Raw genomic sequence first — 27,952 nt, 5'->3', positions numbered from 1 at the left:
CGAAAATAAGAAGCTGTGTAAGCCCCTGACTTTTGCCTAAAAAGTGGACTGCTCATGAGAACAAGAATTAATGGACTATTTTGCAGGAAAAAAAACATCGTTTATTTTTTATAAAGTGCAAAAGGCGCTTCATTTTGTATTGATATCAGTTTGGAGATTTGTAGTTGCTGCTGCAGTGGTAAATTTTAAGAACTGAAAATAGGCTGTTCTAATATTACACTGATGTCACTGCAGGATTCCAGGATTAGTCTGTGAACATCAGTCAGGAAGATCCCTGAATTCGCTCTAAAGTGGAGCAGCGCGTAAATGTTGGAGCGGCACCAGAGCCTCCGGCTACACAGCAGCCCATCTGATGGTCCTCAGTTGATCTCAGTCTGGTGCTTTATAGGGACCCGATTCCACAGCGAAATGCCTCCCAATGAGCCACAACTGACTGGACCACAAACACCGGCCGCAGCTAAATGAGTCTGCAGGTACAAGTCATCTTTCCATTGGATTTCTTTTTTTCTTTTTTTTTTTTTTTTTTTGCACGTATGTGCTCTTCATTTATGTGGTTGTGTTGTCATGTTACAGTCTGAATGACAACTTTAATGTGACTACTGCAGCTTGGGCCACGTCAGTGATAGGAAGAAGTTTGTTCTTTAACTGCAGATGAACTGAGTTTATTGCATATTATTTAAAAGCTGCAATGTTTATAATTTGTTGAGGTGAATTGCACAGATTGTTCTGGCTTCACGTGTAGATCTTTAGGCACTGTAGTATATGCAGGAACAGTATCATTTGAGCAAATTAATGTGTTATTATCCTTACTGCCAGTATTGTGATACTACACCTGGGTGTGGTTAGCAGGGTGCATGATATTAAAGCATAAAACAGGTGAACCTCGTGATACTGACAGGATTTTTCATGCTTTGCATACACTGTAGATTGAAATGTTTCATTGCTTTTCTCATAACAAGCTCTCTATCTGCTGCCAGCTGCGAGGATGGAAATGTTGCTGAGCAGAGGACTGGGGCTCTGCTTTCTGCTGCTGGCTCTTGTGCACGACACCACAGGCCAAAGAAGAAAGACAGGACGCAGGAACAACTACAGGCTGCACGACGATGGAGGAAATGGTAATTCTTTATATGAGGTCTCCACGTGTTGAAGGTGAATATTAGTCACTGGATTCTGTAGGTGGAACAGACTCCAGGAAATGGTGAAGTGCTAAACTGTTGAGTCAGACAACAACAAGATGAAATTCAAAACACCAGTGACTCGTATCATAGAAAATATGCCTAACAAGTGCTTATGTGAGTCATTCGAAAATTGTATTTTTCGTGGGTGTTTTTAATGTTTATTTTACATTCGGTGCTGGAAAGACAGCAGGTCATGGTTGGCCCGTCATCATTTTTTCTTTGCCTTCATAATTAGAGAAAAAACTTTCTGAGAGCGAGTGTGAAAATATTTTAATCAGCAAGTCATTAAGAAAATGAGGAGCACTCCTTTTATATGTCATAATTCATAGGATCATTTGATGCATGCCATTTTCTTAGACAATGTCAGATTATGTCTTCCTATTTCTAGTTGTGTTTTGAAATTTTCACCATTATACCTTTGTACATTTGCAATTATAGCTAACTAGATGTATCAGAACACAGTGATACTAATGCTGATAGACCAATGAAAAAAAACTGGGATAGGCCTCACTGACCTGAGGGTGCCTTAACTACAATTCTGTTTTGACAGTCTAAATGTGCTGCGATGGTTTAAATGACACTTCACAGTAGAGCTACAATGATTAATGGATTAGTTGTTAACGTTTAGGTTAATCAACAACTGCTTTGAGAATTGATTAATCAGTCGATGTCATTTTCATTTCAGAAAAAAGTCTTTAAGTTTCCTACATTGAATAGTTCGGGTTTTTTTGTTTGTTTGTTTTTTTTTTTTTTTTTGGTTATCTAAGACAGTAAATTCAGTATCTATGGGTTGTGGACAAAACAGGACATTTCAGGACATCATGTTGGAAAACAAGGATTGTGGTTTTTCACCATTTTTGAGACCAAACAACCAGTTAATAAAGAGAATAATCAAGTGATTCATCAACAATTAAAATAATTGTTAGTTACATTCCTAGTTTAGAGATATTTGCATTAATACTAAGATTAAAACTGTCAGGAGAAAAAGAACTTCTTTGTAATATACTGGCATTGTGACAGTTGCAAGTAATAGTGTGACATATTATGTCTGATTGTATGATGTGCTGCTGAAGTGGACACTGCATTATTTTCATGCAGTACTGCGAACAAACACCACGAACTCTAGTTAAGGTCCCATGACCATTAAAACACAAATGTATTTAAAGCGCTGATGTGTTAGATTTGATCATGCTTAGCTTTGTCTGCTCCCAGAGGTCATGTAAAAATACAGTACAGCAGACATCAATGCACACTAAGGCCACAGTTAAAGATGATTTTTAATTGCAGTTAACCTAGTGATATTTTTCCAAATGTATTTCATAGTAAACTAGAGTTTTGAATCTGCTGTCTGTAGCAACACTCACTTGCCTGCTGCATTGGTAGCAGTGTGTTCTTTATCAAGTACAAACAACTGGTTTCCCAGAGTGGAGCAACATTGGCGATGGAGAAAGAGAAGCCCATGTGAACTATGATGGAGCCAATGGAGGACAAATCTAGGAAGCGTGCTAGAAAAGTTTCTGATGATCTAGATAAAGAAGAAACTATCCCGTAGGAGGAAGGAATTAAAAAGGTAGTCAAAAACAGAACTGATAGTATGGCATACATCATAACTGCACATTTACAGTGTTTGTGTAATTACTCTCACAGCCTAAAAGGGAAGACAGAGGTTCCATGCTGCAGGTTTAACTACATCAGCTGATAATATCATCACTACAGCACAATATAATTTTTGCCTCTCATTTATGCACACTGCTAACAGTGAGTTACCATGCAAGGTGCTGGTGCACTACTTGAGAGCAACTTTGTGTCTTGCTGAGGGGCACTGACATGTGAACAGGAGGCACCAGGAATTATACCACCAACCCCAGAATTTGTACTATTTGAAGCTATTTCCACAAAAAAATCTATTTAATCTAAATATGTTATATAATTTCATGAAATATTGATAGTTTTTATACAATAGAATCACTAATGACCAGTGAAACTGGTGAAAAGATGGGAGAAAGCCAGACACTGGTGTATGGACACCCCCTCAACTCTTACAATTCTGTGATGAGGTTTGTCTTATCTTCTCAAAGAGTTATGCAGCTGCAGCCTTTCAATAGATATTTGTAGGTTTTTCCAGAATCTTAATTTTCTTCTCACACAGGTCTAACATGTTCACTGGAGGTGGCCTTCATCCTGGACAGCTCTGAGAGTGCAAAAATATCCCTATTCGAGAAGCAGAAGGCTTTTGTGTTGAGCTTCAGCACCCGCCTCTCCATGCTGCAGGTAGCCGGCTGGACGCTGAAGATGCGAATGGCTGCTCTTCAATACAGCAGCTCCGTGTCCATAGAGCACAGATTCTCAGCTTGGAAAGACCTGGATTCTTTCCATAGTCGAGTCAGCACAATGAACTACATCGGGCACGGCACTTACACTACCTACGCCATCACCAACGCCTCACAGCTGCTGGTGCAGGAGACGCCAACGGACAGCGTCAGGGTTGCTGTGCTGATGACCGATGGAGTGGATCATCCTCGTAACCCTGATGTGATAGCAGCTGCTGCAGAGGCCAAAGGTCACAGCATAAAGTTCTTCGCTGTAGGGTTATCGGACATCGCCCAGCAGAGTCAGAACAATGCCAAACTCCGCGCCATCGCCAGCACACCTGCTCAGCAGTTTGTCCAGAGTCTTCTTGACCCCCAGCTGGAAGAGAAGATGCTCAAAGAGATGGTGAGTGTTGGTTTAAAGTGAGATCATACCTGTGCTGACATTACAAACAACTTAAAGTGCTTCGTTGGATCAGAGCTATTTCAGTTGATTCTATAGAGGACAAACTCAGGTGCTGAGCTTGAAAATAATTGCTATATTAATTAAAGCAGCTATATGCGGGATCTAACACTTTCCAACTGGAAATAAAAGACACTCTTCAAAATGCTAATATTAGAGGTTGCTGTCTTTTTTTTAGCTCATTTTGTTTGCTACTTTCACATTTTTACTCTCTGCAGACTAAGTGTTCACTGCAATATAAAGCCCAGCACCTCTTCGGAAACAGCACAACCATGGTTAGAAGTAGAGAGAATTCAAAAATGTCTTTTGTGCAGTATAACATAGAGATAGAATACATCATGTAACGCCATAAAACACAACTTGGTGAAATCATGGTGATTTTTAAAAGATAACATGCTTTATGTTGGTGTTGGTTATAAGTGAGATGATGCCTATGCTGACATTGGAAACATCTTAAAGTGCTTCATTGGATCACAGCTATTTCAGTTGATTCTGTCATTTTTAAAAGATAACACGCTTTCCAACCCGCTGGCAGGTTTTGGGGTTCAAAAGATGAATATGACAAATCATGTGACACTCAATTGACCTAATACTGATTTCTCATCCTAACTGATGCCAAGAACAGATGCATAACAAATCGAGGTTAGTTATGTAACAGACTACTGACACCTAACACTCAGCAGCTTTTCTTCACATATATAGTGAGTAAGTCATCTGATGTCATATTGTTTTTTCATCTTGTTAGGTTAGAAATGTGAAAATTATTGACATCTGCTGCTGTTGTGTCTGGTTAGGTTGGAATTGTGGCTTTTCTTGGTGCTCCACATGGTTCCTCCACTGTTTATGTTTCCTTGTTCCTTCACACTCTGTCCTCACAGCGGGTTCAAGTCTTAAGTCACAGAGTTGTGTCTGCATGGCGGTGCTTTCCCGCCTGCTTTGCATTTTCCACATCACACAGAAATGTCACATATCTGCAGGAGGTCAGGGTCTGTCTGACAGACTGACACGGCTTGTTCTGCTTTCCAGAAATGTGTGATATTATTCATTCAGATTGAGACTTGTTAAAAAAGACTGACAGATGAGAAAGGAAGATATCCAGTAGCAACTAAGGTTCTATCAAATGCAGAGCTCGATTACTTCCCTGTTTTGCCCAGTTGGTCTGCAAATCCCCAGTTGCCCCTAATGGGCTTATATAATTAAACTAATCAGAAATTTCTTACAAATTTGCGCAATGAAAGCCCAACATCAGTAATGACAGGCCCTCTATCCTCCTGTTGCCTTTGCGTCAAGTAATTAACACTGAGAAAACCCAGGACCAGGTCATGTTATTTCCTCACGGAAGTGCTGCAAGGATGCAAACAATTACTTTTGTCATCATGTGTTGTGTATGAATGTCTGTTGTTTTTCCATTTTTTTTAAAAATTTTTGCTTATTGTGTTCCAGCCCTAGGAGTACTGTGGTTTCAGGGGACATAATTGAAGTGCGACATATCGTAAAGTCAGGGTCAGCAGAGTCCAAACAACAAATTTTTGCGCCGGGGTCCCCAATAGGGTTAATCTGGTCATGACCATGGATGGATTACTGAACAGGATCAAAGAGTCAGGGGACAGCACAAAAGCAACACCAAAGTGACACAAAATTACTCAAAACCTGCTACAAAGGGCAACAAAATGGTGTCAGAGACAAACAACTACAAAGAGAGTAAAAGATACATACCAATAATAAAATAGGCACCAAATGAATACAAATAGATCTAAAGCAGGGGTGTCAAACTCATCTAAGTTCAGGGGCCACATTCAGCCCCATTTGATCTCAAGTGGGCTGGACCAGTAAAATCAGAGCATGATAGCCTATAAGTAACCACAACTCCAAATTTTTTGTGCAAAAAAGAATGTTCTGAAAATGTTCATATTTAAGGAATTATCTTTTTATAAAACACTATGAACAACCTGACATTTCTTAAGAAAAATAAATCCTAACAAAATTATGTCTCAGTTTACATTACAACTGCAGATCACAGTTTATCTACAAAAAGGCACAAAACTTTTAGTCACAGGTACCTGGAACTGAATGGTATAGTAGTTTACTTTATGATTAAAACAACAAAAACAAGACAAAAAATTACAAAAATGAGATACAAAATGACAAACATGAGACTCAAAAAGACATAAGCAAGAAACAAAATGAGACAAACGACATGAAACAAAAAAGAGCCAAAAAATTGATAAAAAGTAATAAAGTGACAAATAATAGACAAAAAACAAGACAAAAAACTACACAAATGTCACAAATGAGACTAAAAATTACACAAATGACACAAACAAGACAAAAAATGGCAAAGGAAACAAAAAGTACTAAAAACTGCAGATCCTTGAATGGACACTTGAGGCTGGTTCCTACAGAAAGTCAAATCCATAGACTCCCAAGTTAAAATGTTCAACTTTACAGCAGAAATAAAAATGTTTGCAGCCTGGTAGAAACAACCTTCTTTAACTCTACAGATAATTTGTTGTTCATGACAACTGTACAGAGGTTGAATATTTATATAGCTCACTCATTTAAAATATACTCAGTCTAAACATTAACTTTAACAACTTTGTGTACAGGGGCCCAATGACTCATAATTCATCAATAGTCATAAGGAAATAGTGAATTGATCTTTCCTGGTAGCGAATGACACTGTAACTGAACTGAAATTCACATTTTTCTGTCATGTTTTGCCTCCAGGGTGCGGTTGCATTTGAAGCGGTGAGTTTTTGAAAAACAATTCAGCATTTTACTTCTCTAATAAATTAGTGTAAATGATTGGACTTAAATTTTGTTTTTCTCCCTGTTAGTGTCCACAAGCCCACATGTGTTTGTGTGAAAGAGGAGAGAGAGGCCCTCCAGGAAGTCCAGTGAGTTTTCAGAAACACAACACTATCATCATCAAAACGAAGGAAGTTCATACAAGGACACAAGTTTTCTGATATATGGGATAATCATTCTATTTATGCTCCTATGTGTTTCTTGATCTTTACGCCTGTCTTATTTCCAGGGTAGAAAAGGAGACTCAGGCTTCAGAGGGCCAACTGGCTCAAAAGGAGCAAGGGTAAGTCATAAAACAAAGTCTTCAATGTTGTAGTGTCTAATTCCATGCCGCTTATTGTAAATTGGCCTCTTTTTGAAGGGGGAGCCTGGCTTAAATGGTCGACCTGGAAGTGACGGTCCAGAGGTAAAAATGTTTCCCGCTTTTATTGTCACAACTACCAAGTAACATGCTGCCTAGTAGATGAAACACTGATTTCGAAACTTTTACAGGGCCGTCCGGGTTATAAGGGCAACAAGGTGAGTAACTCTATGCCACTTCAGTTCAGCAACCACCAGCCTTATTCTCATTAAGAAAAACACAGATTTAATTATGTGTTTGGTCTTACAGGGGGAGAGGGGAGACTGCGGCACTCCTGGAGAAAAGGGTGACACTGTACGTCGGTTATTTCCTGAAATATTTTTTAAATAACACTGACTTTGCTCTCATAATTAATTTAAGTGTTGTCTTACAGGGACCTGAGGGACCTCTAGGACCACGAGGACCAAAAGGAGAACAGGTAGTGGCCTCCTGTCCAATGTCCTGATACAGTGGTATTTTCCTCAAGCTTTATGAACTGGTAGCAGATGCAACAAAAGACATGTAGACTTAAAGACATGCAGAGGTTGAAAAGGGGCTAATGGTATGCCATCTGGGGTGGGTGACGTGCCAGTGCTACAGTCCATGCTGCTGCTTTTGGTATAGCATTTGTATTTTATGTAAACATGATATTTGTTGGCTACTGGTGGTTGATATTCAGACTTTGATATCGGTACCAACTAGTATACGATGTGTAAATTTTACACCAATGATCAAACTTCATGAGAAGTACTGTCATTAATGTATTTTTGTGCATGAAATAACAAAACATGAAACTATTCTGGTCCTTTATATTGTTTAGTTTGAAATATGTGATTGTAAAGCAATTATAGCTTAGCCTAGCCACCCATTTATGAGTATCTAACTAAATAGTCATTATACATATGATTATATAGATTAGAATTTTTTAGCAGTATTACTTATTAGAAATACTTCTAGTGAGGCTGCAACAAGGTTCATTCCATTTCTTACCAACATATACCACACTCGATCCTGCAGCATACTGTTTACTTTTGCCATTTGCATGTAAATATGTTGTTTCCCAATAGGGACACTATGAGTAAGGTTAGCTCAACTATAAGCACAATTCAAAAGCATGTAACTGCAACAGAAATGATCAGAATTGTTTGTTTTTTTTCACATTTTTGTGCACTACATTTTTGATAAAGGAAGAAAATAAATGTCACAAAGCTATGCCATTGGTATCAACTTCCATTTAATGTATTACGCAAGTATGGCCAAGAGCAGCCATTCAGTGTCAAGCATCTGTTGGAAAGTTGTAGGCCTATATTCAGATAGAGTACAAATGGTATACCTCAGAGCAGCAACATACCACTGTAGAATCAACATAGGCCACTGAACCCAGAGTGGGGTACCAGCAGTCACTTTTATTAGTCTGGTTTAAATAAGTACCAAATATCATAACTTAACTTTGATAAGCATTGCTTCATCATGAGATTTATTAAATCTAATTAATATTTAAATATAAACTAATGTTTCAGTTTTCATTTTCATGATTTTTTATTGTCAGACTTTAACTTTTACCTCCTGCACCTCTTGTTCGCTGTGCCGCTGACTATACAGGCCACTGCCTGCCAGTCATATTGCTACACAGTGATCACACTATGTCGACATCAGACGGTCTCTCCAATATGAAAAATGGAAGTGGAATTTGTCTTTTATTCAACTCTGCACTAATGGAATGTGAAAATTGGATTATGGGTAATCCTGATACCAATGTGACTATCCAAAGCTGTGAATCCAGGCTTGCAGGATATTATTCTTTTGCAGGAACAGACTTTGTGTGGTGGGATTAGTGCAGGGACCTGGCCGCCCAGCACCACTCTTCCTCCTCTGTGCTACTGGCACAGTGTCCCTATAACCGTGTTTTTTTGAGGGCTAGGCCTGAGAATCGAATGGAATGAAAGACACGAGTGTTGAAGTTAATCCTGTTGGAGTTTTCATTTAGTGGTGGTGCTTTGGTTTTGACCCAGCAGATCAGTCATACAGCATCAAGGCTTCATTTTTAATTCATAAATGATTGTTTAATGCTGCTGGGCTCAAAATTTTTGTCAGAGAAACTGAAATAATTCACAGATCATTGTGGAAAAGCAGAAGGTTCTGCAGAGTATGGAGGATTAAAAAAAAAAAAAAAAAGTTTCATTGAGGGGTTGTGTATTTGTTTTGCAGGGTGCGATAGGACCACAGGGAGACATGGGACCTGAAGGCCCAGCAGGAGCTAAAGTAAGTTTCTCAGAGAGAAACTGAAGCACTGTGATGTCATTTCTGCTCTGTTAGTTTTTAGCAGCAGTAGTCAGTTTAGTTGGATTCTATGTCAATGCAAGCACTACAAAATCTGAAAAATGAAGCAAATCCAAAGTGCCAAAATGTGCAGTTCCTTGAATAACCACTTGAGACTGGCCCAAAGAGCGGGTCATGAACTGTCCCTTTCAAATGTTCAACTTTACAGCAGAAATAACATGTTTACAGTCTGGTACAAAAACAGCGTTGGTCTCTAATTTCCCCATTCATGAAAACTGTATCAGAGATTACTTTTTACATAACTTAAGCATTTAACTTGTATTAAGGCTTAAAGTTATGTATAATTAATTGTGTGGCCATTTTAATTGACATGTGGGTGCTGTCATAGATGCACTGCAACACAAACATCATACAATACAAAAGACAGTTTTTTAGGTGTATCTGCTCCTGTGTTCTTCCCACAATATTTAGCTAGCAAGCTTGATTGGAAAACAATCACAATATTTTAAGAATAACATATTGTATTTATGAGGAAAAATGCATAATATGAATGAAGTTATAATTCAGACGTATAAGGCTGTTAACACTGGAAAACTAATAGTCTGACTGTCTCTTCAGTACAAAATTGGCATTTTGTATCCCATATATTTACATTGTACACAAACAGGCATGTAAAATTTCTAGTTTGTAGTTTAAGAGGCAGGTACTTTTTAAAGTTTTCTTTGGAAATTTTTCTATTTTGAATGTTAGTAAAATCACGATTATTTGATAAACCAAAAACATTGTTAACATAATTTTAATTTGTGGTTGTTTTTTTCCTCAGAATAGTCATATTTGTCCCTCATCTGCGACATGCCATTATTCACATGGCGGACTCCTCAGACACAGCATCTGTATTGTCACATATCAGTTTTGGCTTTAACAAAAAAGGCCACAGAAAAGCGACCTTTAAAATGTGTGCCCAAGGCTAATAAGATGCTGATGCCTCCATCACCATACAGCTGTCTGGTAGCTTTTTAACAAAGATGTCTTTATCCAGCACATTGGCCAAAGTACCAGACATTAATCTAGATGAAGTTTTACAGAAAGAATAAAATTCTTCATCCCTTAAGAGCCATAAAAGATTGAATAAAACGCCAAGGCATTTGGTTTTACTGATTAAAAGGGTACGTACACATATTTTTGTTGTGTTTTCAATCAGATATTACTGCACCTAATCCCACAAGCAGGATCGCAAAAACATACTGTACATATAAATATAGTGTTTTCTTTATGATGACTCTTCTGTTGGAATTTAGGGCCTCCTGCTGAGAAGAGGCCTTAATCATTTAGAAATCTACTTTTTGTACTGTGCAGCTGTGCAAGAATGTAAAGTAGGCAGGGAAGTGAATTTTTTCGAGTGTCGTTTGACCTGTGGATGCAGGTTTGATCAGTTATGTGGCTACATGAGTGTGGTGATAAGAAATTATATTTAGAATTTCAAATGGTGATTTAAAAATGACTGACAGAGCTGAAACCGCTACTGCAGAAGAGGAACAGCTGTATGTAACTGTATTTAAATTCTGTCGATCTGTTTGTAGTGTCGTACTGCTATCACATGACCCACAAACCTCTGAACTAGTCTACTTGTCACAGGGAGACAGAGGGCCCAGCGGGGCACCTGGACCACCAGGAGACATTGGTATTGGATTCCCAGGAGCCAAGGTGACACATTCATACTCAATTTACTGTAAAAACATCTTTTATAGTTATGAAGTACAGTCTTCCTCGAATCGAATTCAGGCCTAGACGCACTTGATGTATTTTTCACTTTCATTTCTGAAAATAAAACACAAGCGTAGTAGTTATTCTCTACTGTACCCCTCTAGCGGTCTCACTTTAAGAGTTACACAACATTTTAAAACATTTCTAGCCGCAGTCAATATTGTTTGATAAAATCATCCCTGTTAAATAGATTGGTTTCTCAAATAGACAAACTGTTTAGTGTGAGAGATAGAATAAATATCATCACTGACTGCTGAATCACTGGAAGGCGTTTAAAGTTGCTAAATGCTTACAGGGTGAAAAGGGCATTCAGGGAAGACCAGGTTCCACAGGTCCTGTTGGGATAGGAGAACCAGGACTAGCAGTGAGTATGAAGATAAAAGATGTGATTGTGTTAAGATCTTGTATAGGGTTGACTTTTAAGTTCGTATCAGTGACAGTATCTTGAAAGACATGAGGAGCTTTTATGTACAAATACATAATATGTAGATATAGAAAGCTATACCAGATATGGAAGATTGCATAGTCAGTATGTTTTACTGATGTCACATTGCAGGATTCTCAAGAAATTAAAGTTTTCAAGGAAACACCGCTTACCACCTGTAGCACCATTATACCATATAGATTTATTTTGCCAAAAGTGTAGCCACATCATCTCCTGTAAGTCTTACAGCCATAGCAGGCTCTTTGCTATTTAATGTTTTCCTAAAGCCTTCATTCAGGTTTTCATTAAAAGTTGTGTTTTGCTGCAGGGACCACCAGGACCACCTGGAGCACAAGGAAACCCTGGACCTCCTGGAGAGGGGTTTGCAGGACCAAAGGTGAGTAACATCTTCGATCATGCAATACTCTAACACAGCAGTTCTAAAAAGTGTGCTACTGTCATAATACAACACCGAAACTTCAATACTGTTACTATGCAGTTAAAATAGCGCAGGGTTAATGCATATTAGACCATTTTTGTACTTTTTGTAGATGTGTCATCCATGTAAAATTGCATTTCACTACAGATTTAAATTTTACTACAAATACAAATGTAGTAAAAACATCACATATCTGATTCCCCAGTCAGAAGTTCAGAAAAACCTGCCGTGTTTTCCTTTTCATCGCAGCAGCAACTCAACACATACACTTATGTCAGAGCAGTAACCCCCATAAACTGCCACTGACTTGTTTTCGCATCTTTGTATATTCTGTGACGGACAAAAATGTGACATTTGTACATTTGCCCATTTCTACTGCAGGTGAAAGCAGAACAATCTGTTTTATTAAAATGTGACAAATACAACTGAATCGAGAGAACTGCTTGGAGAACACTAATATAACATGTACCGTCTTTGTTTTAGGGTGACCGAGGGTATGATGGCCCAAGGGGCAACCGTGGGCTTCCTGGCGTTGGGGTCAAAGGTGACAAGGTAAACAAACCTGAAATGTCTTCAACAGTTTACTGATACTGCAACATTATCTATGTTTTCAGTTGTCATCCATGGACCTTTAATCATTGTATTTCTGTTATCTTTTTTCAGGGCAATCGTGGACCACCAGGAACTCCAGGTCCAGTTGGGGCTCCTGGTTTAGGACTTCAAGGAGAAAAGGCAATAATTGCATAAATAATCTATATACTGGAAGGAGTGGCATTCTAACTGCATATACAAAAATAAACTCGCATTATATTCTTTTGTGGATGTGCACACGGAAAGCTGAGGACACCATAGATGTGTAGTTTTTTCCAAATTACAATATTTTAAGGCTAGTGTTATAGTTTCCAAAATTTAATTGGTGCAGACCCCTTTTTGGATGGTCACACATCCAAAATTTAAGTCTACTTGGCTAAACAGTGATTCTAAATTGACTGTAGATACGCAGGTGAATGCCCATCTGCATCGCTGTGTTATCCTCAGTTAGCCTGAAGTCCACTGCAAGTTTTATTTAATGACTTTGATGCAAATTCGTGACAACAATATCAAAGGTTTGCCAGAAAGTTTTTGTAAAGAGACTCGTAGTGATGTTTACATCTGTGAGCCTGAAGTGTTGTGAATGTTTGTTTGGGTTTTTTTTGATGCAATGCACCAGCTTTTTCCCTGGAAAATTAAATCTAAATGTATTTGAACGTCAGAAAAATTGCATTACTGTGAGACTGTTGGTGCTGACTGATGTTTGTGGTAGAAATTCACGGCTCAAACTGAAGGAAATAATACTGTAATACTGTTACTTTGACTTTCAGTCAGCAAGATCTGGTTAGAATAGAAAGACCATAAAATAAAGTTACCAGCATCTCCCACCTGCTCCCTTTGCTTGGTTTGATTTGTTGATTTATTTTTCACTTCTTTCTCGCAGGGAGATCAAGGCCCAGTTGGACCTGCAGGACCCAGAGGAATTCCAGGTGTGGGAATTCAAGGACCAAAGGTAGGACAGAAGAAGGACCTCCATTAACTAACATATATCTGTCTCATATACATAAACTGATTGTGATTGGCAGTCAGCTGATTTCTCTGATATATATTCAGACAAATATGATGGTGAGATGCAGCTGGCTTGGCAATCAGGTGCCTCTGAGTTCATATCAATCTCCATCTCAATCACAGGGTTAAATAAAGGCTGCTGATGCACGATTTATGATCTGAGGTATATTTAGTTCAAGTTATTTGAAGGTATATTCCTAAGATTGGAAACAGATAATACAATTTGATTGTTTACATGCAATCATTCAATTAATTAAAATTCAAATAGACTGTATCCATTGTTTTTTGAGCTTCACGTAAAACTTTGCAGTTCTTGGTTCAATTTGTTCAACAAAATTAATCAAATTGAAAAATGGGTTGGAAACTTTAATCATCCACTTTTTTGATAACTTCACTAATGGATAAAGGTATGTGAAGGCTGCTGCTTTATGTTTACTCTGAACAAAACTAACAATATATGATATAAAATATATAAAGTTCACACGTTTCCCAACCCGCCTAAAATAGTGTAGCCGATAAATTACTTCCTGGTTAGATCCACTCTATAATCAGTGGCCGGCTGTAGACTCCCTCAGGTGTTAATGATACAGACTCATTCTAAGTGCAGAAAACAGAAATGGAAAAAATAGAATGTTAAGTCACTTTTTATTTAAAAAAAAAAAAAAAAAAAGTCAAAATCTGAAGCAAAAACCAAAATGTGAACATTTTTAAAATTACCCACTTGTGAGGTAGTGGATTTATTCTTGTAGAGTAATGGTGTGCAAAAACTGGAGTGAAACTGAAGTTTCTGAGTCATTTTATAAATATTATTGTAGAGTTCTGACTTGATTTACACTTGTAGATTTGGGTGTCACAATCAGGGGCTATGGAGATCTGTCGTCTCTGGCTATGTAAAAGCATTTTGTATTTCATGGGATATGTTAAACATTAAAAAAACTGCAAACTGTCCCATTTCCTTTGATTTAAAAACACAGACTGCATCAATTCTTAAATTCATGTTGCACATGCTCCTTGTTATTTGTCAGTTTCTACATTAGCTCCACAATTATAGAGACACCCTGAATGCCCAACTGACTGTGTGAATGTTGCCTTCAGGGGAATCAGGGCCTCCCAGGTGAGCCTGGACTGCCAGGTGAGAGAGGTTTGGGAGAACCAGGACCCAAAGTAAGTCCTTGATGCACTGCTGCACTGCTCACCAATCACAATGAAGTATATATATATAGAAATATATAGAAATATATAAGTATATTAGCTTTAAATGTCACATATTGTACATTTTTTCAGCAAACTTATCCAAGTCTCACATGTACCCACAATTTGCCTTTTCAGTTTTTTACGTTGACTGTATAACCCCTGTTCTGAACAGCTTGTTTTGTTCCTGAAATCAATTTTGTGTTCCATATTTTTCTGTCAGGGTGACCCTGGGGCTGAGGGGTTGCCAGGCATACCAGGTCAGCCAGGAGACGATGGAGTCCCGGGACCAAAGGTAGCATCACCTGAACCAGTTTTCTCTTTCAAAATTTATTTCAAATGTTTCTTACCAGTCGGTCTGTCCTCTCTCTCCTGTACTGGCTTCTTTTCAAATGCCAACAGGGTGACGCTGGGTTACAGGGGCCCAGGGGACCTGACGGGGCTCCTGGTAAAGGTGTCCCTGGAGAGAAGGTAACAGTTGATATAGAATACATGTTAAAATACTCAGAATGATTCTACATTATGTGAGTTACAAGATCCCATCATCTTCTAATTATGTCCTAATGGGTGATTATCTAAAAGCCAACCTCACATTTAATTCATAGGATTGTTCAGCAACACTTTTGTGTTATTTTTCCAGGGAGACAGAGGGGACAGGGGATCTAGAGGGCAGCCAGGTGCAGTCGGTCCTGTGGGGCCGATGGGGCAAAAGGTATGTACAGGCATACAACAAGCCTTTTATTAAAACATCTTAGGATAATTTTATAGTGCAATGTGAACAACTTTAAACCTGAAATGGTGTTGCAGCTCTTCAGCAATGAAGTTATGCAGAAAATGTTGTACTTGTTAGAAATTATGGTACAGAACTTTTTTTTTTTTTTTTTTTAAGACAAATACAGGAATTTGCTTTTAAGAAATCCTTCTTCCAAAGCTGGCCTATCTGCAAACCAGTAATTGAATGAAGAGAAGCAATTAAGGATATAGTAAATGTCAATAAATCATTCACTTAATTTAGTAATTTTTTTCTGTAAAATGTCAGCAAACTGTCTTAAAATGTATATTGTATCTAAATAAACAGGCCAAAACCGATTGACATTCAATTTACAAAAATATAAGACAAAGAAAAACCATGAAAATATTAAAATCTGAAAAGCTGTAACTAGTAAAAAAAATCTCCATGTCCACCTAAAAAAAATGCTTAAATAAAGCAGCAAATATTAAAACGGTTACCTCTTATTTTGGGATAGTGACTAATCACTTAATCGCCTATCATTTCAGCTATACCAAGAATTAAATACCTCATACCAGAATTTCATCTTCAATAAAAGCAATAACAAAATTTCTATGAACAATTTTAAGTACAAAATACCTCAATTTAACTGATGGACATTTTATTAACAAAAGTGACATTAACAGCAATTATTAAGAACATTTTTAAGACACTGTTTAAAATGAGGTTATTGATAAATAATATAATATAAATGTAGCAAAAGGCAAAACATATTAAGGAAAGAAGAGAGAGAGGAAGGAAGACAAACAAAAGGAAAAAAGGAAAAAAGGAGAGAAAAGACAGTAAGAGAGTTAAAAAACAAAGGAAAAAGGAGTAAAGACAATAATTGAAAGGAAAGAAAGAAGGACAAAGAGAAAAATGATTAAAAGGTTATCAATGAACATAAAACAGAAGAAATCTGGAGGGCAGGAAGGAGGGAGAAGAGAAAAAGAAAAAAGTAAAGAGGTAAAGACAAAAATATGAAAGAATGAAGAAAGAAGAAAAGACAAGACATGATGAGGAAAGAAAGGACGACTAACAGAAGGCAGACAAACAAAAAAGAAAAAATAAGAAAAGGAAGAAAGAAGTGACCAAATACTAAACATAAATGAAGTTCTGCATCTGTAATATAAACACAGACTGAAGTTTATCCATAGTTCACGATGAGCGATTGTCACACGTTGTGGAAAATAACTTCAAACCGAAAGTAGTTATTACAATAAAACTCTAAACATCTGACTTCCACCTTGTTGTCTTGTCTCATGCAACCCTTATGAGTGTTTTTACTTTCAGGGGGAACCAGGAAATGTGGGGCCACCAGGGTTAACTGGACCCCCAAGCAGGGGGATACCTGGTGCCAAGGTGAGATCACGTCTTGTCAACTAAAGTCGGCATAACTTTCACCGACAGCGATTTATCTGCTTGTGTTTTTTGTCAGGGAGAACCAGGTGCACGAGGTCCGGCTGGAGCAGTGGGAGAGCCGGGGACTGGTTTAACTGGACCCAAGGTGAGTTCACCTCAGCTTTGTTCTTTATTGATCCTCCCCAGTAAATAAGTACAACTATGCTGTGGTTTGTAGGGTGACAGAGGGCCACCGGGGCCTGCTGGGCCACCCGGACTTAAAGGGGAAGGTTTCACCGGACCTCCAGTGAGTATAAACTACATTACAGCCTCTTTTCTCACTTCACATCTCCTCGTAACTTCACTCAGCTCCAAATGTCACTTTTACAAACTGTGTCTTAGGGACTTCCGGGGCCTCCAGGCCTGACAGGAGAGATCGGACCAGAGGGTGTCGGTTTACCTGGACCAAAGGTAAAACTTTGCTCAGTGAAACGGCAGTATTGTTTATTTCTGTTGTATAAGTTCCTTTCACTTCCCCAAGGATTTTATTCACCTCAAGAGATTGTAATCCAAGTTCTACTCTGAAAATGTCGGGATATTTCTCCGCAACTTGCTGTGTCTTGTGAGATAAGGAATCAGTAACAAATATGTGATAAAAACAGATAACATAAAAAGTCCTAGAAATAATGAAGACAGATTTGATTTACCCTGCTGCGTTTTATCATTGATTAGTTAATAGGTGATGCTTCTTAAAAAGATTTTTGTAGTCTTTGGTTATTATCTATAAATGTTGGATCATTTAGAGATGGTTTTATTTTCAGGGAGACAGAGGCCTGCCTGGACCTCCTGGACCTGCTGGGCCTCCAGGAATCGGTCTAATTGGTCCCAAGGTATTCAGTTCTGTTCGAAACTATGTTTTTTGTCTTTTTTTCTGAAAGTTATAACTATTATGCTTGTGGATGCTTTTTTTCTTTTTGCAGGGTTCAATTGGCCAAATGGGCCCCCCTGGTCCACAGGGGTTACCTGGAGAAGGAATACAAGGACAAAAGGTACTGCTGTCACCGTCTATGTTTATTCAGTTTGAGCAGTAGCTACAAGATATAGCCAGCAGGATTATACTATTTATGAGTATCTATCTTAACCTTGGCTCACCAATATGTAATTGCTCTGTTTTCGCATATACATTTTCAGTGATTGGTGAGCAACTCCATAAGGACACTGAAATATAGCAGCAGCAGGAAATATTAGCAAATATCTGTAAAATAAGGATATTTTAGCTGATTAAAATACAGTTAAACAGTGTCATTTTATAGTCAGATTTTTGATATGGATGATAATTACAGCTTTGGCTATTTTTTTTCCCCACTAACATGTAAATGAATACTTTATTCTGTAGTTTAAAAAACAAGGAAAATCAGTAAACAGTAAATTGTTCTAAAAATTAGAGGTGAATAAGTTTAAAAATGTTGTACAATGACCTTTAAATAGTAAAACATGACTGTGCTACTATATATTTTTGCCTGGTTTCTTATTTCGTCTTTTTAGTGGCTGAAACGTGTTTTTTTAAGTTTTTGTTGCTGCTGTACTATATATTAAAATTGTAGCACACTGTTAGCACAGCGATGAAACATGAGTCTAAGAGATTTGTTGTTTTGTCTTGCTAAAAATGCTTTGCTGCCTGGAATATATTTAGTCCTGCATATGTAAATAAAAACTCTCACGATAAGAGATACCTCTTTTTGTAATTTCTCTTTCACTTGAACTCTTTCCAGGGGGAGCCTGGATTTCAGGGGATCGCCGGCCCCAGAGGTCCTCCAGGACAAGGCTTGCAGGGAGACAAGGTGATGTTGTGTATGCAATGATTAGAAAGTATCTCAACTAAAAATAAGTGAAAGATAATTTCAGTATTTACCAAATACTGGGAAACGTGACATCAGTGAACTGTTCCATAAATAGTCCAAATGATACTAAAGCAACAAGAAACACTCAAGATCTATTGATGTCTCTGGGTGTATCACACGCTCATTAATGCGGCCACTGGAGCTCTTCAATGGTCATACAGGCTGAAGAAATGATTGTCTTCCCCCCTGCAGGGCGATCGAGGCTTCAGAGGGGAGAAAGGCAATAAGGGAGACAGAGGGGAACCTGGAGAGCCGGGAACTGTTGGACCTTTGGTACCAGAATTTGTTGTCAGACAAATAATTTGTTATTCTTCACATGACTGCAGAGTGTTTCGATGATTTAAGAAACTGTACAGTAACTGTGAATGATGATGTCATCTTAAATAATGACCTCTTTCAAATGACAGGGCAGGGTGGGACAGAAGGGAGAACCTGGACTTACAGTAAGTATAAACAGACGCTCATTAAACTAAAACAGTGTTGAACCAATTGTTAAAAAAAAATTTGTCATAGCTGCTTTAGGGAAAAAAGGCCCATTCAACTCACTACCTATAAACTGATGAACATTTTTGATAACTCCTTACATAAATTACAGTTGTCCAGCTACCTTTTACTTGGTATTCCCCCCAGTTTGAAAATCACACTGGGAACTAACTACCTTTCTCAGTTTTATGTGAGTATTTTTGAAATTTGCAATTGTGCTATTGTCATATTGGAATTTTTGGGAACTTATTGACATTTTATTTAGTACACAAACATCAGGTTAACTTACATCAGTGATAAGCCACTTCTAAAATATTGCACTCTTTCCACAGAGGGATGAAATCATCAAAATAGTGAGATCCATATGCAGTAAGTTGATGCAGATAAAGTCACATTTGACTCTTTATTTCTCCTGAGTAAATGTATGAACTGTCTTCCTACCCCGGCTGTGTCTCTGTTTCCTCAGGTTGTGGGGTGACGTGCCGGCAAACACCCTTGGAGCTCGTCTTTGTGATCGACAGCTCAGAGAGCGTTGGTCCTGAAAACTTCAACGTGATTAAAGACTTTGTGAACGCCCTGATCGACCGGGCCTCGGTCAGCCAGGACACCACACGGGTCGGCGTGGTCCTCTACAGCCACATCAACATCGTGGTGGTCAGCCTCGGGCAGGAAGCCACCCGTGATGACATCAAATCCGCTGTGCGCTCCATGGTCTACCTGGGAGAGGGGACGTTCACAGGCAGCGCCATCCAACAGGCCAACAACGTGTTCAAGGCGGCACGGGCAGGTGTGAGGAAGGTGGCCATCATCATTACTGACGGTCAGGCTGACAAGAGAGATTCGGTCAGTCTGGAGAGCGCAGTGACGGAGGCTCAGGGAAGCAACATAGAGACGTATGTCATCGGGGTGGTGAACGAGAGCGACCCCCTGTATGAAGAGTTCAAGAAAGAGCTGAACTTCATGGCCTCTGACCCCGACACCGACCACGTCTACCTGATAGAGGACTTCAAAACACTCCCAGGTGACAGCTTCATGGTGTAGTGGTAACTTTGCAGAGAGTACTTTAAAGAAAGAAAAAAAAAAAACTCTCTTCCGTAGAAAGAAGGTGAGGCGTGTGAATCCTGCAAAAATATGGAATATGGAATGTAACCAACCATACTATACTATACTATACTATACTATACTATACTATACTATACTATACTATACTATACTATACTATACTATACTATACTATACTATACTATACTACACTACACTACACTACACTACATTATACTATACTATACCGCACCACGCCGTGCCATGCCATACCATACTATAGTATACTATACCATACCATACTACACTACACTGTACTATACTATACTATACTATACCATACTGCACTGTACTAAAACTATACAATACTGTATCATACAATACAATACAATACAATACAATACAGTACAATACTATACTATACTATACTATACTATACTATACTATACTATACTATACTATACTATACTATACTATACTATACTATACTATACTATACTATACTATACTATACTAATACTGTACTAATACTAATACTATGCTATGCTATGCTATGCTATGCTATGCTATGCTATGCTATGCTATACTATACTATAAAGCACCACACCCTACTGTACAATACTATACTATACAATACTGTGCTGTACTGTACTATACTATATTGCATGACACCATACTGCACTTACTATACTCTACTATACTCTACCGTACCATATCATACCATATTATACTATACTATACAGTGCCACACCATACTGTACTGTACTGTACTGTACTGTACTGTACTGTGCTATGCTATGCTATGCTATGCTATGCTATGCTATGCTATGCTATGCTATGCTATACTATACTATACTATACTATACTATACTATACTATACTATACTATACTATACTACTAAGCAGGTTGCAACAGACATAAAGAGGATTTCTTTAACTAACTAAATATTTTAATTCCACATGACAGATTTCATTTTTTCTTTCTATGTTTCTTCTCACTGGTTGAAATGAGCAGGACTTGATATACAAAAAAAAAAAAAAAAAAAAAAACTGCAATCAGATAATTTTAGCAAATTTAAATCAAAATCTGATGACAGTTGGTGGATTGTGTTGTCCTTTATGAATCAAAAAACAAACACATGAATAAAGAATAGTTAAGAAAAATTAATGTGTGAAATGAAACACTCTAGAGTGCTATTTATTAGTTTAGGAGTGAAAACCAGCATATTTCCTTCATCAGGAGTGTGCTGGCAACATAAGCAAACGTCTACCAAACTGTCATCAAATCTTGATTAAAATCTTGCAAAATCCTGGAAATATGTCCGTCATGTTTTTCTAACAAAGTTCTGCCCACTTCAAAGCACTGAACAGACGACACAAAAACACATAAATCCATCATCTGATGTAACTAGAAGTGGTGGAACTGTGATGGTAAATCACCCGTTTGGATAACATTGCTCATAGCAAGAAGCTGATTGAGTTTCCAGGACTGCACAGCTTTTTGTTTTTTGTAATTAACATATAATTAGAGGGACATCCAAGTCTGCTCGCGGTTTCAAAATTATTTAGAAAATGACATCAAATTAAGCCCAAAATATTTACATATTGGTACAGCAGATACTGCCATGGGTATGTTAGAACATGTTATTTGGTTGGTTAAGTGAACTGACCGTTTAAAACTGAATTGATTCTACAGAACAGCCCAATTTGGCATAAAAATATTCAAATCTTCAAATTATGAGTAATGTGGTATCATTGAGACTTGAACTTAAACTGAAAACTTTGTCTTAAACAGCTGTGTGAAAGAAATCAGGACTTAGAAAGTTAGTTTAAACCTTGATGGAAAATATACGTCATCTTCTTAGCCCCCATCTGATTTTAAAAATAAAATTAAACCTCAAATGAGACATTTTATCTGCTGATACTTGGGTGGAACCAAACAGCAAGGTTTCACTATGGTTTCATCCACTGGGCTTCACACTTTGGTTACAAACTGCTGTAGGGCAGTAGGCGTATAGCTCTCTCGATTTCTAAAGTATCTACTGCTGTGGCAGTAGATTTGCTTAAGCAAAGCAACTCAAATCTGCAAGCTACAACCATGAATGTTAAGCTGAGAAATTAACTGTATTCAGGCACTTGGGTTCAAAAACTGTCCCGTAGATGGGCTGCTGTACCGCACAAACACTACACAACTGTATATTCACAGTTTTGGTGTACTGGTTTTGCAGCTCTGGAGAAAAAATTGCTGAGTCGCATTTGTGAAGACGGAAACAGACGTTTGTTCAGCTCCATCCCGAGCTCCAGACTCGCTCCGGGAATCCCAGAGGTCTCCAGTAACGTTCGAGAACCATCGTACAGGACGGACACGGACACGCCCACCTTCACTGGAGACTTCAGGAGAGTTCAGACGGTGGTGAGAAGAACAAATCAGCTCTGTTTCAATCTTCTTCTATTAAATTAGGTGTTACAATATCCAGAGGAAACTTTAGAAGACTTTAGTGATCCTCTGACCCTTCTTCTAGTGCCACCAGCAGTTCAAATTTTCCATTTATCCAGTGAAATATGTCAAAATTTCTTGATTAGTCAACAGAAAGTTTCGTAAAAACATTAAAAGCCACAATTACTATTTAAATCAATCAGTGTGAAGGAACTCAAAGCACACTGAAAAAATACTCCACTACAAGGAAAAGGTCAGCATTTAACATACTAATAAATATGTCATCGGGAAAACGTATGTAAGTATTGAAAGTAAAGGTACTCAAAAACAAAAAATAGCCCTGACTATTGTACTATTGTATGTTAGAGCATTAAATTATTATTAGTTCCCCATTAAAGTAAAAACATTATTTTATTTACTATTGTTTTTGGATGAGCTAGTAACTTTTTAGTAAAGGGCTGCAGATAATGATCATTTATTCATAGATTCATATTGTCAGAATATCTGGAGATACGAGATCTCAGAATCAGCCATAAGGGTGAGGCTCTGGCAGAATAACAGCTAAATAAGGAAACACAGTGTGATATTATAATCTGAGATTTATAACCAAATTATGCTATAACCCAGTGAATGTGATTAAGCTAACTTGAATTCTTGTTTTTATAATCTTTGTTTAAAAGTAACTTAATCAAAAGAATAACTCACTGTAAAAAGTGATGTTTTTGATTGTTTTTGAATACTTATTTTTATAATCTTTGTTTAAGAGTAACCAAATCAGAAGAGCAATTTACTGTGAAAGGCGGTGTTTTTGATAGATTTGATAACTATGAAAATAGAAATGCTTTTAAGCGATTTGATCACCATGTGAAACTAAGAGGTTTTTAACTTGGTAATGAGGTGAGAAGTCAAGAGCTAAAGTGAACTAGGGTCAAATGTTCACTGTAAGGGTCAATAAGCTCTAAATAGACTTCAGGGATTTTTGTAAGTCTGTCCTCATTGTTGATTGTCTTATAGCTTAACTGATTTTTGATAATGATGAAAAATGCTTGTCACAATTACCAAGAACCTTTTTTAAACTGATGGTTTATCAATTAATTATCAATTAGTCCATCAACAGGACAATACTTATTTTGCTAATTAATAATTTTAGTCATTTATCAAGCAAAAATGATTAAAACTGAATCTTGAGATATTTTCTTTGTCATGTATTTAGAACATTTTTTTTGTTTTCTTTGTCATATATTGCTAGAAACTAAACATTTTTGGGTATTTGGACTTTTGGTAGAACAAAACTAGACATTTGAAGATGCGAGATGCCAGCTGAGGTGAGCATTTTTTGACAATATTAAGAAATGTTATTAAATAAGCAATTAATTGAATAATCTAAACAATCATCAGAAGATTAAGAGATAAGAAAAATCTCCAGACTTACAAAACACTAAATCAAACATGAAATTATCAAAAGGAAAAGTTGAAAATGTCACATTGAGAGGCTGGAATAATAAAGAATGACTTAATCTATACTCGAATGCACTGTTGGATGGTTTACTTGATGACAAATAATCATATTTTATAGGATATTAAGTTGTTTGTCTGCAAGAGTCTTAACTTGTAACGCAACAAAAGCTATCAAATAAATGTAATTGAGTTAAAACTTTAATAAAATGTAGTGGAGCAGAAGTACAGCGCCATCTGGAACCACCAGCTATTGTTTTTGATGAATGTCCATGAGCCTTCAACTCAAAACACTGCTAAACTCAAGCTTCAGAGCTGCTCCGATAGCTGTAGACCTTTATTGTTCTTAAATTTGCTACTACAGATGATTGAAAAATGCTTGACTGCAAAACACTAACCCATTGCATTGATTAAAAATTGCTTTATCTAACTAATATTTAAATCAAAGCATGTCCATGTTACCACAAAGGGCATTTTAAATATCTCTTTAGCTGTAAAATGCAACAAATAAATTAATTTTAACAAGACTAAAACCCACCTTCCCACCACTGTTGCAGCCCGGCGCTCCAGCATCACAGCCGGACAGGTTATCAGTGACTCCACACAAGCCCAAGACGGACGACAGAACCCCCTCACAGAGTCAGAGGTTTCCATTCTTTGACAGGGAGCCCTTCAGGCCGGTAACAGATTTCCTCTCACAGCTCGACACCAACAACCCAACACACAGCACGGTGCTGACGGAAGCCATGGGGCCGGCTGCTCCCACTCTGAAGGCCCCACCTGAGGAGAAGAAACTGCCACCGTCTCCTCCACTGCCACCTTCTGATACCTACGGATCAGGTAACTGCAGGAGAGACTGTAAGAGGAAGAAATGTGGGTTTAAAGTTATGTTATGCTGAATATTTTAGCAGAAAACATTTGAAGTCCTCTGCATATTTGTTCTTTTTTTGTCTAATGCATGCAAAGCTCATTTGACTTTATTCATTGATCAAAACTCACTAGTTGGCACTTCATATCTTATTTATTTATTCTGCACAGAAAGTGTGAATCAACAAATTGGGGCTTTAGGAGGAATTCTACACTGCACTGATTCTTGGCTAGGGGATAATTGATGGACTCCCACAAAAATTCTTTAACGCCAATAGGGCATAAAAAAGTTTCACTTAAACCTACTCATCTCTTTTTTTTGTTAAGTTGAAAAATAAAAGCTACAGCTATAGATATAGATATGTTAAGCTGTGTTTTTTGTGATGAACATACTGAAACAAAGACAGTTTGTTCTGGAAATGTATACATACATATATGGTAAAATATTTGTTGGATAATATTATCAGTAATTTTGAACTTCTACTCTTTTAAAGAGTGTTCTTAAAAAACAAATCAATCTCACAAAATTAGTTTTACATTCATAAATATAAATTTGCTCAAATAAAATCTCACATTCACGTTGTCAAGCAAGAACTGAGCAATATACGAGGAAAAATAACTCAAACCCAAAACAAAAAAGTTTTGAAAACTGTGCGTATATCTTTTAAAATAAAAGAATGGAAATGAATACATTTTTAAAAAGGGGACTCCAGGAAGTCTACTCACTATGGACAAGAGCGCCACATTGTTCTCTAAGCTTTTGGTCTCATTTTAAAAGTTTTTATCTTGCACATGAGCATCACAATTTGTATGAAACTGTCTTGAATTTCCATTAAAATGGTTTCTAATGCAGGGATTCAACCAACTGTATTTGTAGCTGGATAGCAGCGTGGCTGTGGGGATCACAGTGTCAGTCAGTCAACCATCAATACACACACTGATACTTGTGTATTTTATACAGCCTTATTGTCAGTTCAGATTTTAATTTTGGATCAACTAATGATCCCCAATCATCATTTTCTGTGCTTTGCTCTATGTGCTAATTTATATGAGCATCCTCAAGGATCTGCTTGCACGACTGTAGACTCTTCCTCTGTGTTTTCTTGTCTCCAGCAGAGCGCTGCAGTCAGATCCTGGATCCAGGACCGTGTCGGGACTACGTGGTGAAGTGGTACTACGATGCCACAGCCAATGCCTGCGCTCAGTTCTGGTTCGGAGGCTGTTTAGGAAATGGCAACCAGTTTGAGACTGAGAAGAGCTGCATGGAAACCTGCGTGAAGATCTAACATGCACCTCCCTGTACGGAAATAATGCTCAGAAAACATTTTGATTTTTGCTCACGTGACTTTGCAATACAGTTCACTTCTACTTCAGTGCCTTAGTGCTTCTCTTGTAGTTGCCTTGACAAGGATAGAGAGAATTTTAAACCAAATCACCCTGAGGTGGAGTTTTAGTTTTTAAATTGTTAGACATTATTAAATGTTTTTTCTGTTGGCCAAGGGAATTTTTGAACCAAGCCAATGGAGAGAAAACACCTCTAGTGCTACTTTTGAGCAGCTCTGTTAAAAATAAAAACCAAGAAAACACAAATTTGTAACTACTAACTTTTCTATTAAGAACAAAGTAACCATTTTGTACTCTAAGATGCAATGATGTATTTTTTTACTTTGAAAGGTCCAGTGTGAAGGATTTAGGGACCTCTTAAGCAGATATTAAATACAATATTCAGAATTATGTTTATGTTGTATTTTCTAAAAATAACATTACTTGTTTTACTTTAGTCCTTTATACTTACAGAAAGAGTGGGTCTTTTTCCACAGTCCACCATGTTGCACTGTCATGTTCCTACAGTAGCCCAGGAGGGACAAACCAAACAGTGACTCTACAGAAGGCCTTTAAGGTTTTTCATGGCCTCCATAGAGTCTCCTTCATTCTCAGAATGGGAGGGTGAGTCGAGTGGCATTCGGCCAGTGGTGGAAGAAATAATCAGGCCCTTTATTTAAGTAAAAATACCAATACAGAAAAAAAAACTACTTATAGTACATAGTAGCAAAATGTGGTTAAAATATGGAAGTATAAGTGCTGGTCTGGTCCCTCTGTATGATATATTGTTATGTCTAACATCATTAGATTAATAATAGTGAAGCATCAGTGTGTCAGCAGCATGTTACTGTTGGTAGATGCTGCAGGTTTGAACTACTTTATATCCAGTTTTATATCCAAGAACAGCAGATAAATCTGGCAGCTCAACACACAGTGAATGGGACAGAAATGGAGAAATGCTAACATCTGCTGTCGGTTTTTAAACTGTTGCTATAATCATTTTTTTTTTTTTTTTGGTGACGTGTTGGATGATTTAAACATTATTTGAACAAGACAGAAATTTAGAGGGAAAAAAAATCCATTTGGTGGAGCTGTAAACAACAGACATCTGGAATGTGACCCAGACTACACTTAACTATGCTGTATTATAATATCATCTCCAACTTAAAATGAACAATAAATAAATGTAGTAGAGTAGAAAGAACATTATTAGCCTCTCAAATGTAGTGGAGTGTAAGTATAAAGTAGGATAAAATGAAAATACTCAAGTAAAATAAAAGTACCTAAAAGCTGTACTAGTAGGTGCACTTTCCACCACTGTATGCAGTTGGTTGCATTCTGCAACTTCATCACTAGATGCCACTGAATTCTACACACTGGGCCTTTAATGCTCATGTTTTTTTGTTTATAAATACTGTGTAATGTCCTTAAAGAAAAAGCAAAGTAAATAAACATATGCTTTATAATGATATGCTTTGGAGGTAAATGCTCGTATTTTATGTCGCTTGGGACTAAAGCGTCTGCAACATAAATGCAACAT

General features: G+C 37.5%; 1 protein-coding gene across 3 annotated transcripts; it reads left to right on the top strand.

Moving 5' to 3' along the window:
• col28a1b (collagen, type XXVIII, alpha 1b) lies at positions 1 to 27,881 on the top strand. 3 transcript variants are annotated; one of them, XM_035957520.2, is made up of 35 exons: positions 1 to 473; positions 978 to 1,115; positions 3,328 to 3,893; positions 6,678 to 6,698; positions 6,788 to 6,847; positions 6,988 to 7,041; positions 7,120 to 7,164; positions 7,251 to 7,277; positions 7,369 to 7,413; positions 7,493 to 7,537; positions 9,307 to 9,360; positions 11,014 to 11,082; positions 11,438 to 11,506; positions 11,895 to 11,963; positions 12,489 to 12,557; positions 12,669 to 12,737; positions 13,480 to 13,548; positions 14,700 to 14,768; positions 15,019 to 15,090; positions 15,198 to 15,266; positions 15,436 to 15,507; positions 16,858 to 16,926; positions 17,003 to 17,071; positions 17,144 to 17,212; positions 17,308 to 17,376; positions 17,727 to 17,795; positions 17,886 to 17,954; positions 18,678 to 18,746; positions 18,999 to 19,079; positions 19,214 to 19,249; positions 19,622 to 19,658; positions 19,756 to 20,310; positions 22,559 to 22,743; positions 24,780 to 25,062; positions 26,206 to 27,881. In XM_035957520.2, exons 2-35 carry the CDS (start codon positions 986 to 988, stop codon positions 26,373 to 26,375), a joined length of 3,573 nt encoding a protein of 1,190 aa, XP_035813413.2. In that variant the 5' UTR covers positions 1 to 473; positions 978 to 985; the 3' UTR covers positions 26,376 to 27,881. The 3 variants fall into 3 exon arrangements, with proteins under 3 accessions (XP_035813413.2, XP_023146668.2, XP_054869742.1); XM_023290900.3 differs by having other exon boundaries at positions 2 to 473; positions 26,203 to 27,881; XM_055013767.1 differs by having other exon boundaries at positions 2 to 473; positions 960 to 1,115; positions 26,203 to 27,881.
• Positions 27,882 to 27,952: the final 71 nt, after the last annotated feature.

This window comes from Amphiprion ocellaris, chromosome 9, assembly GCF_022539595.1.
Source record: "Amphiprion ocellaris isolate individual 3 ecotype Okinawa chromosome 9, ASM2253959v1, whole genome shotgun sequence".
NCBI classification, from domain to species: Eukaryota; Metazoa; Chordata; class Actinopteri; family Pomacentridae; genus Amphiprion; species Amphiprion ocellaris.
Note: the sequence above shows the minus strand (reverse complement) of the source record. Positions and strands in the feature narration are given on the sequence as shown.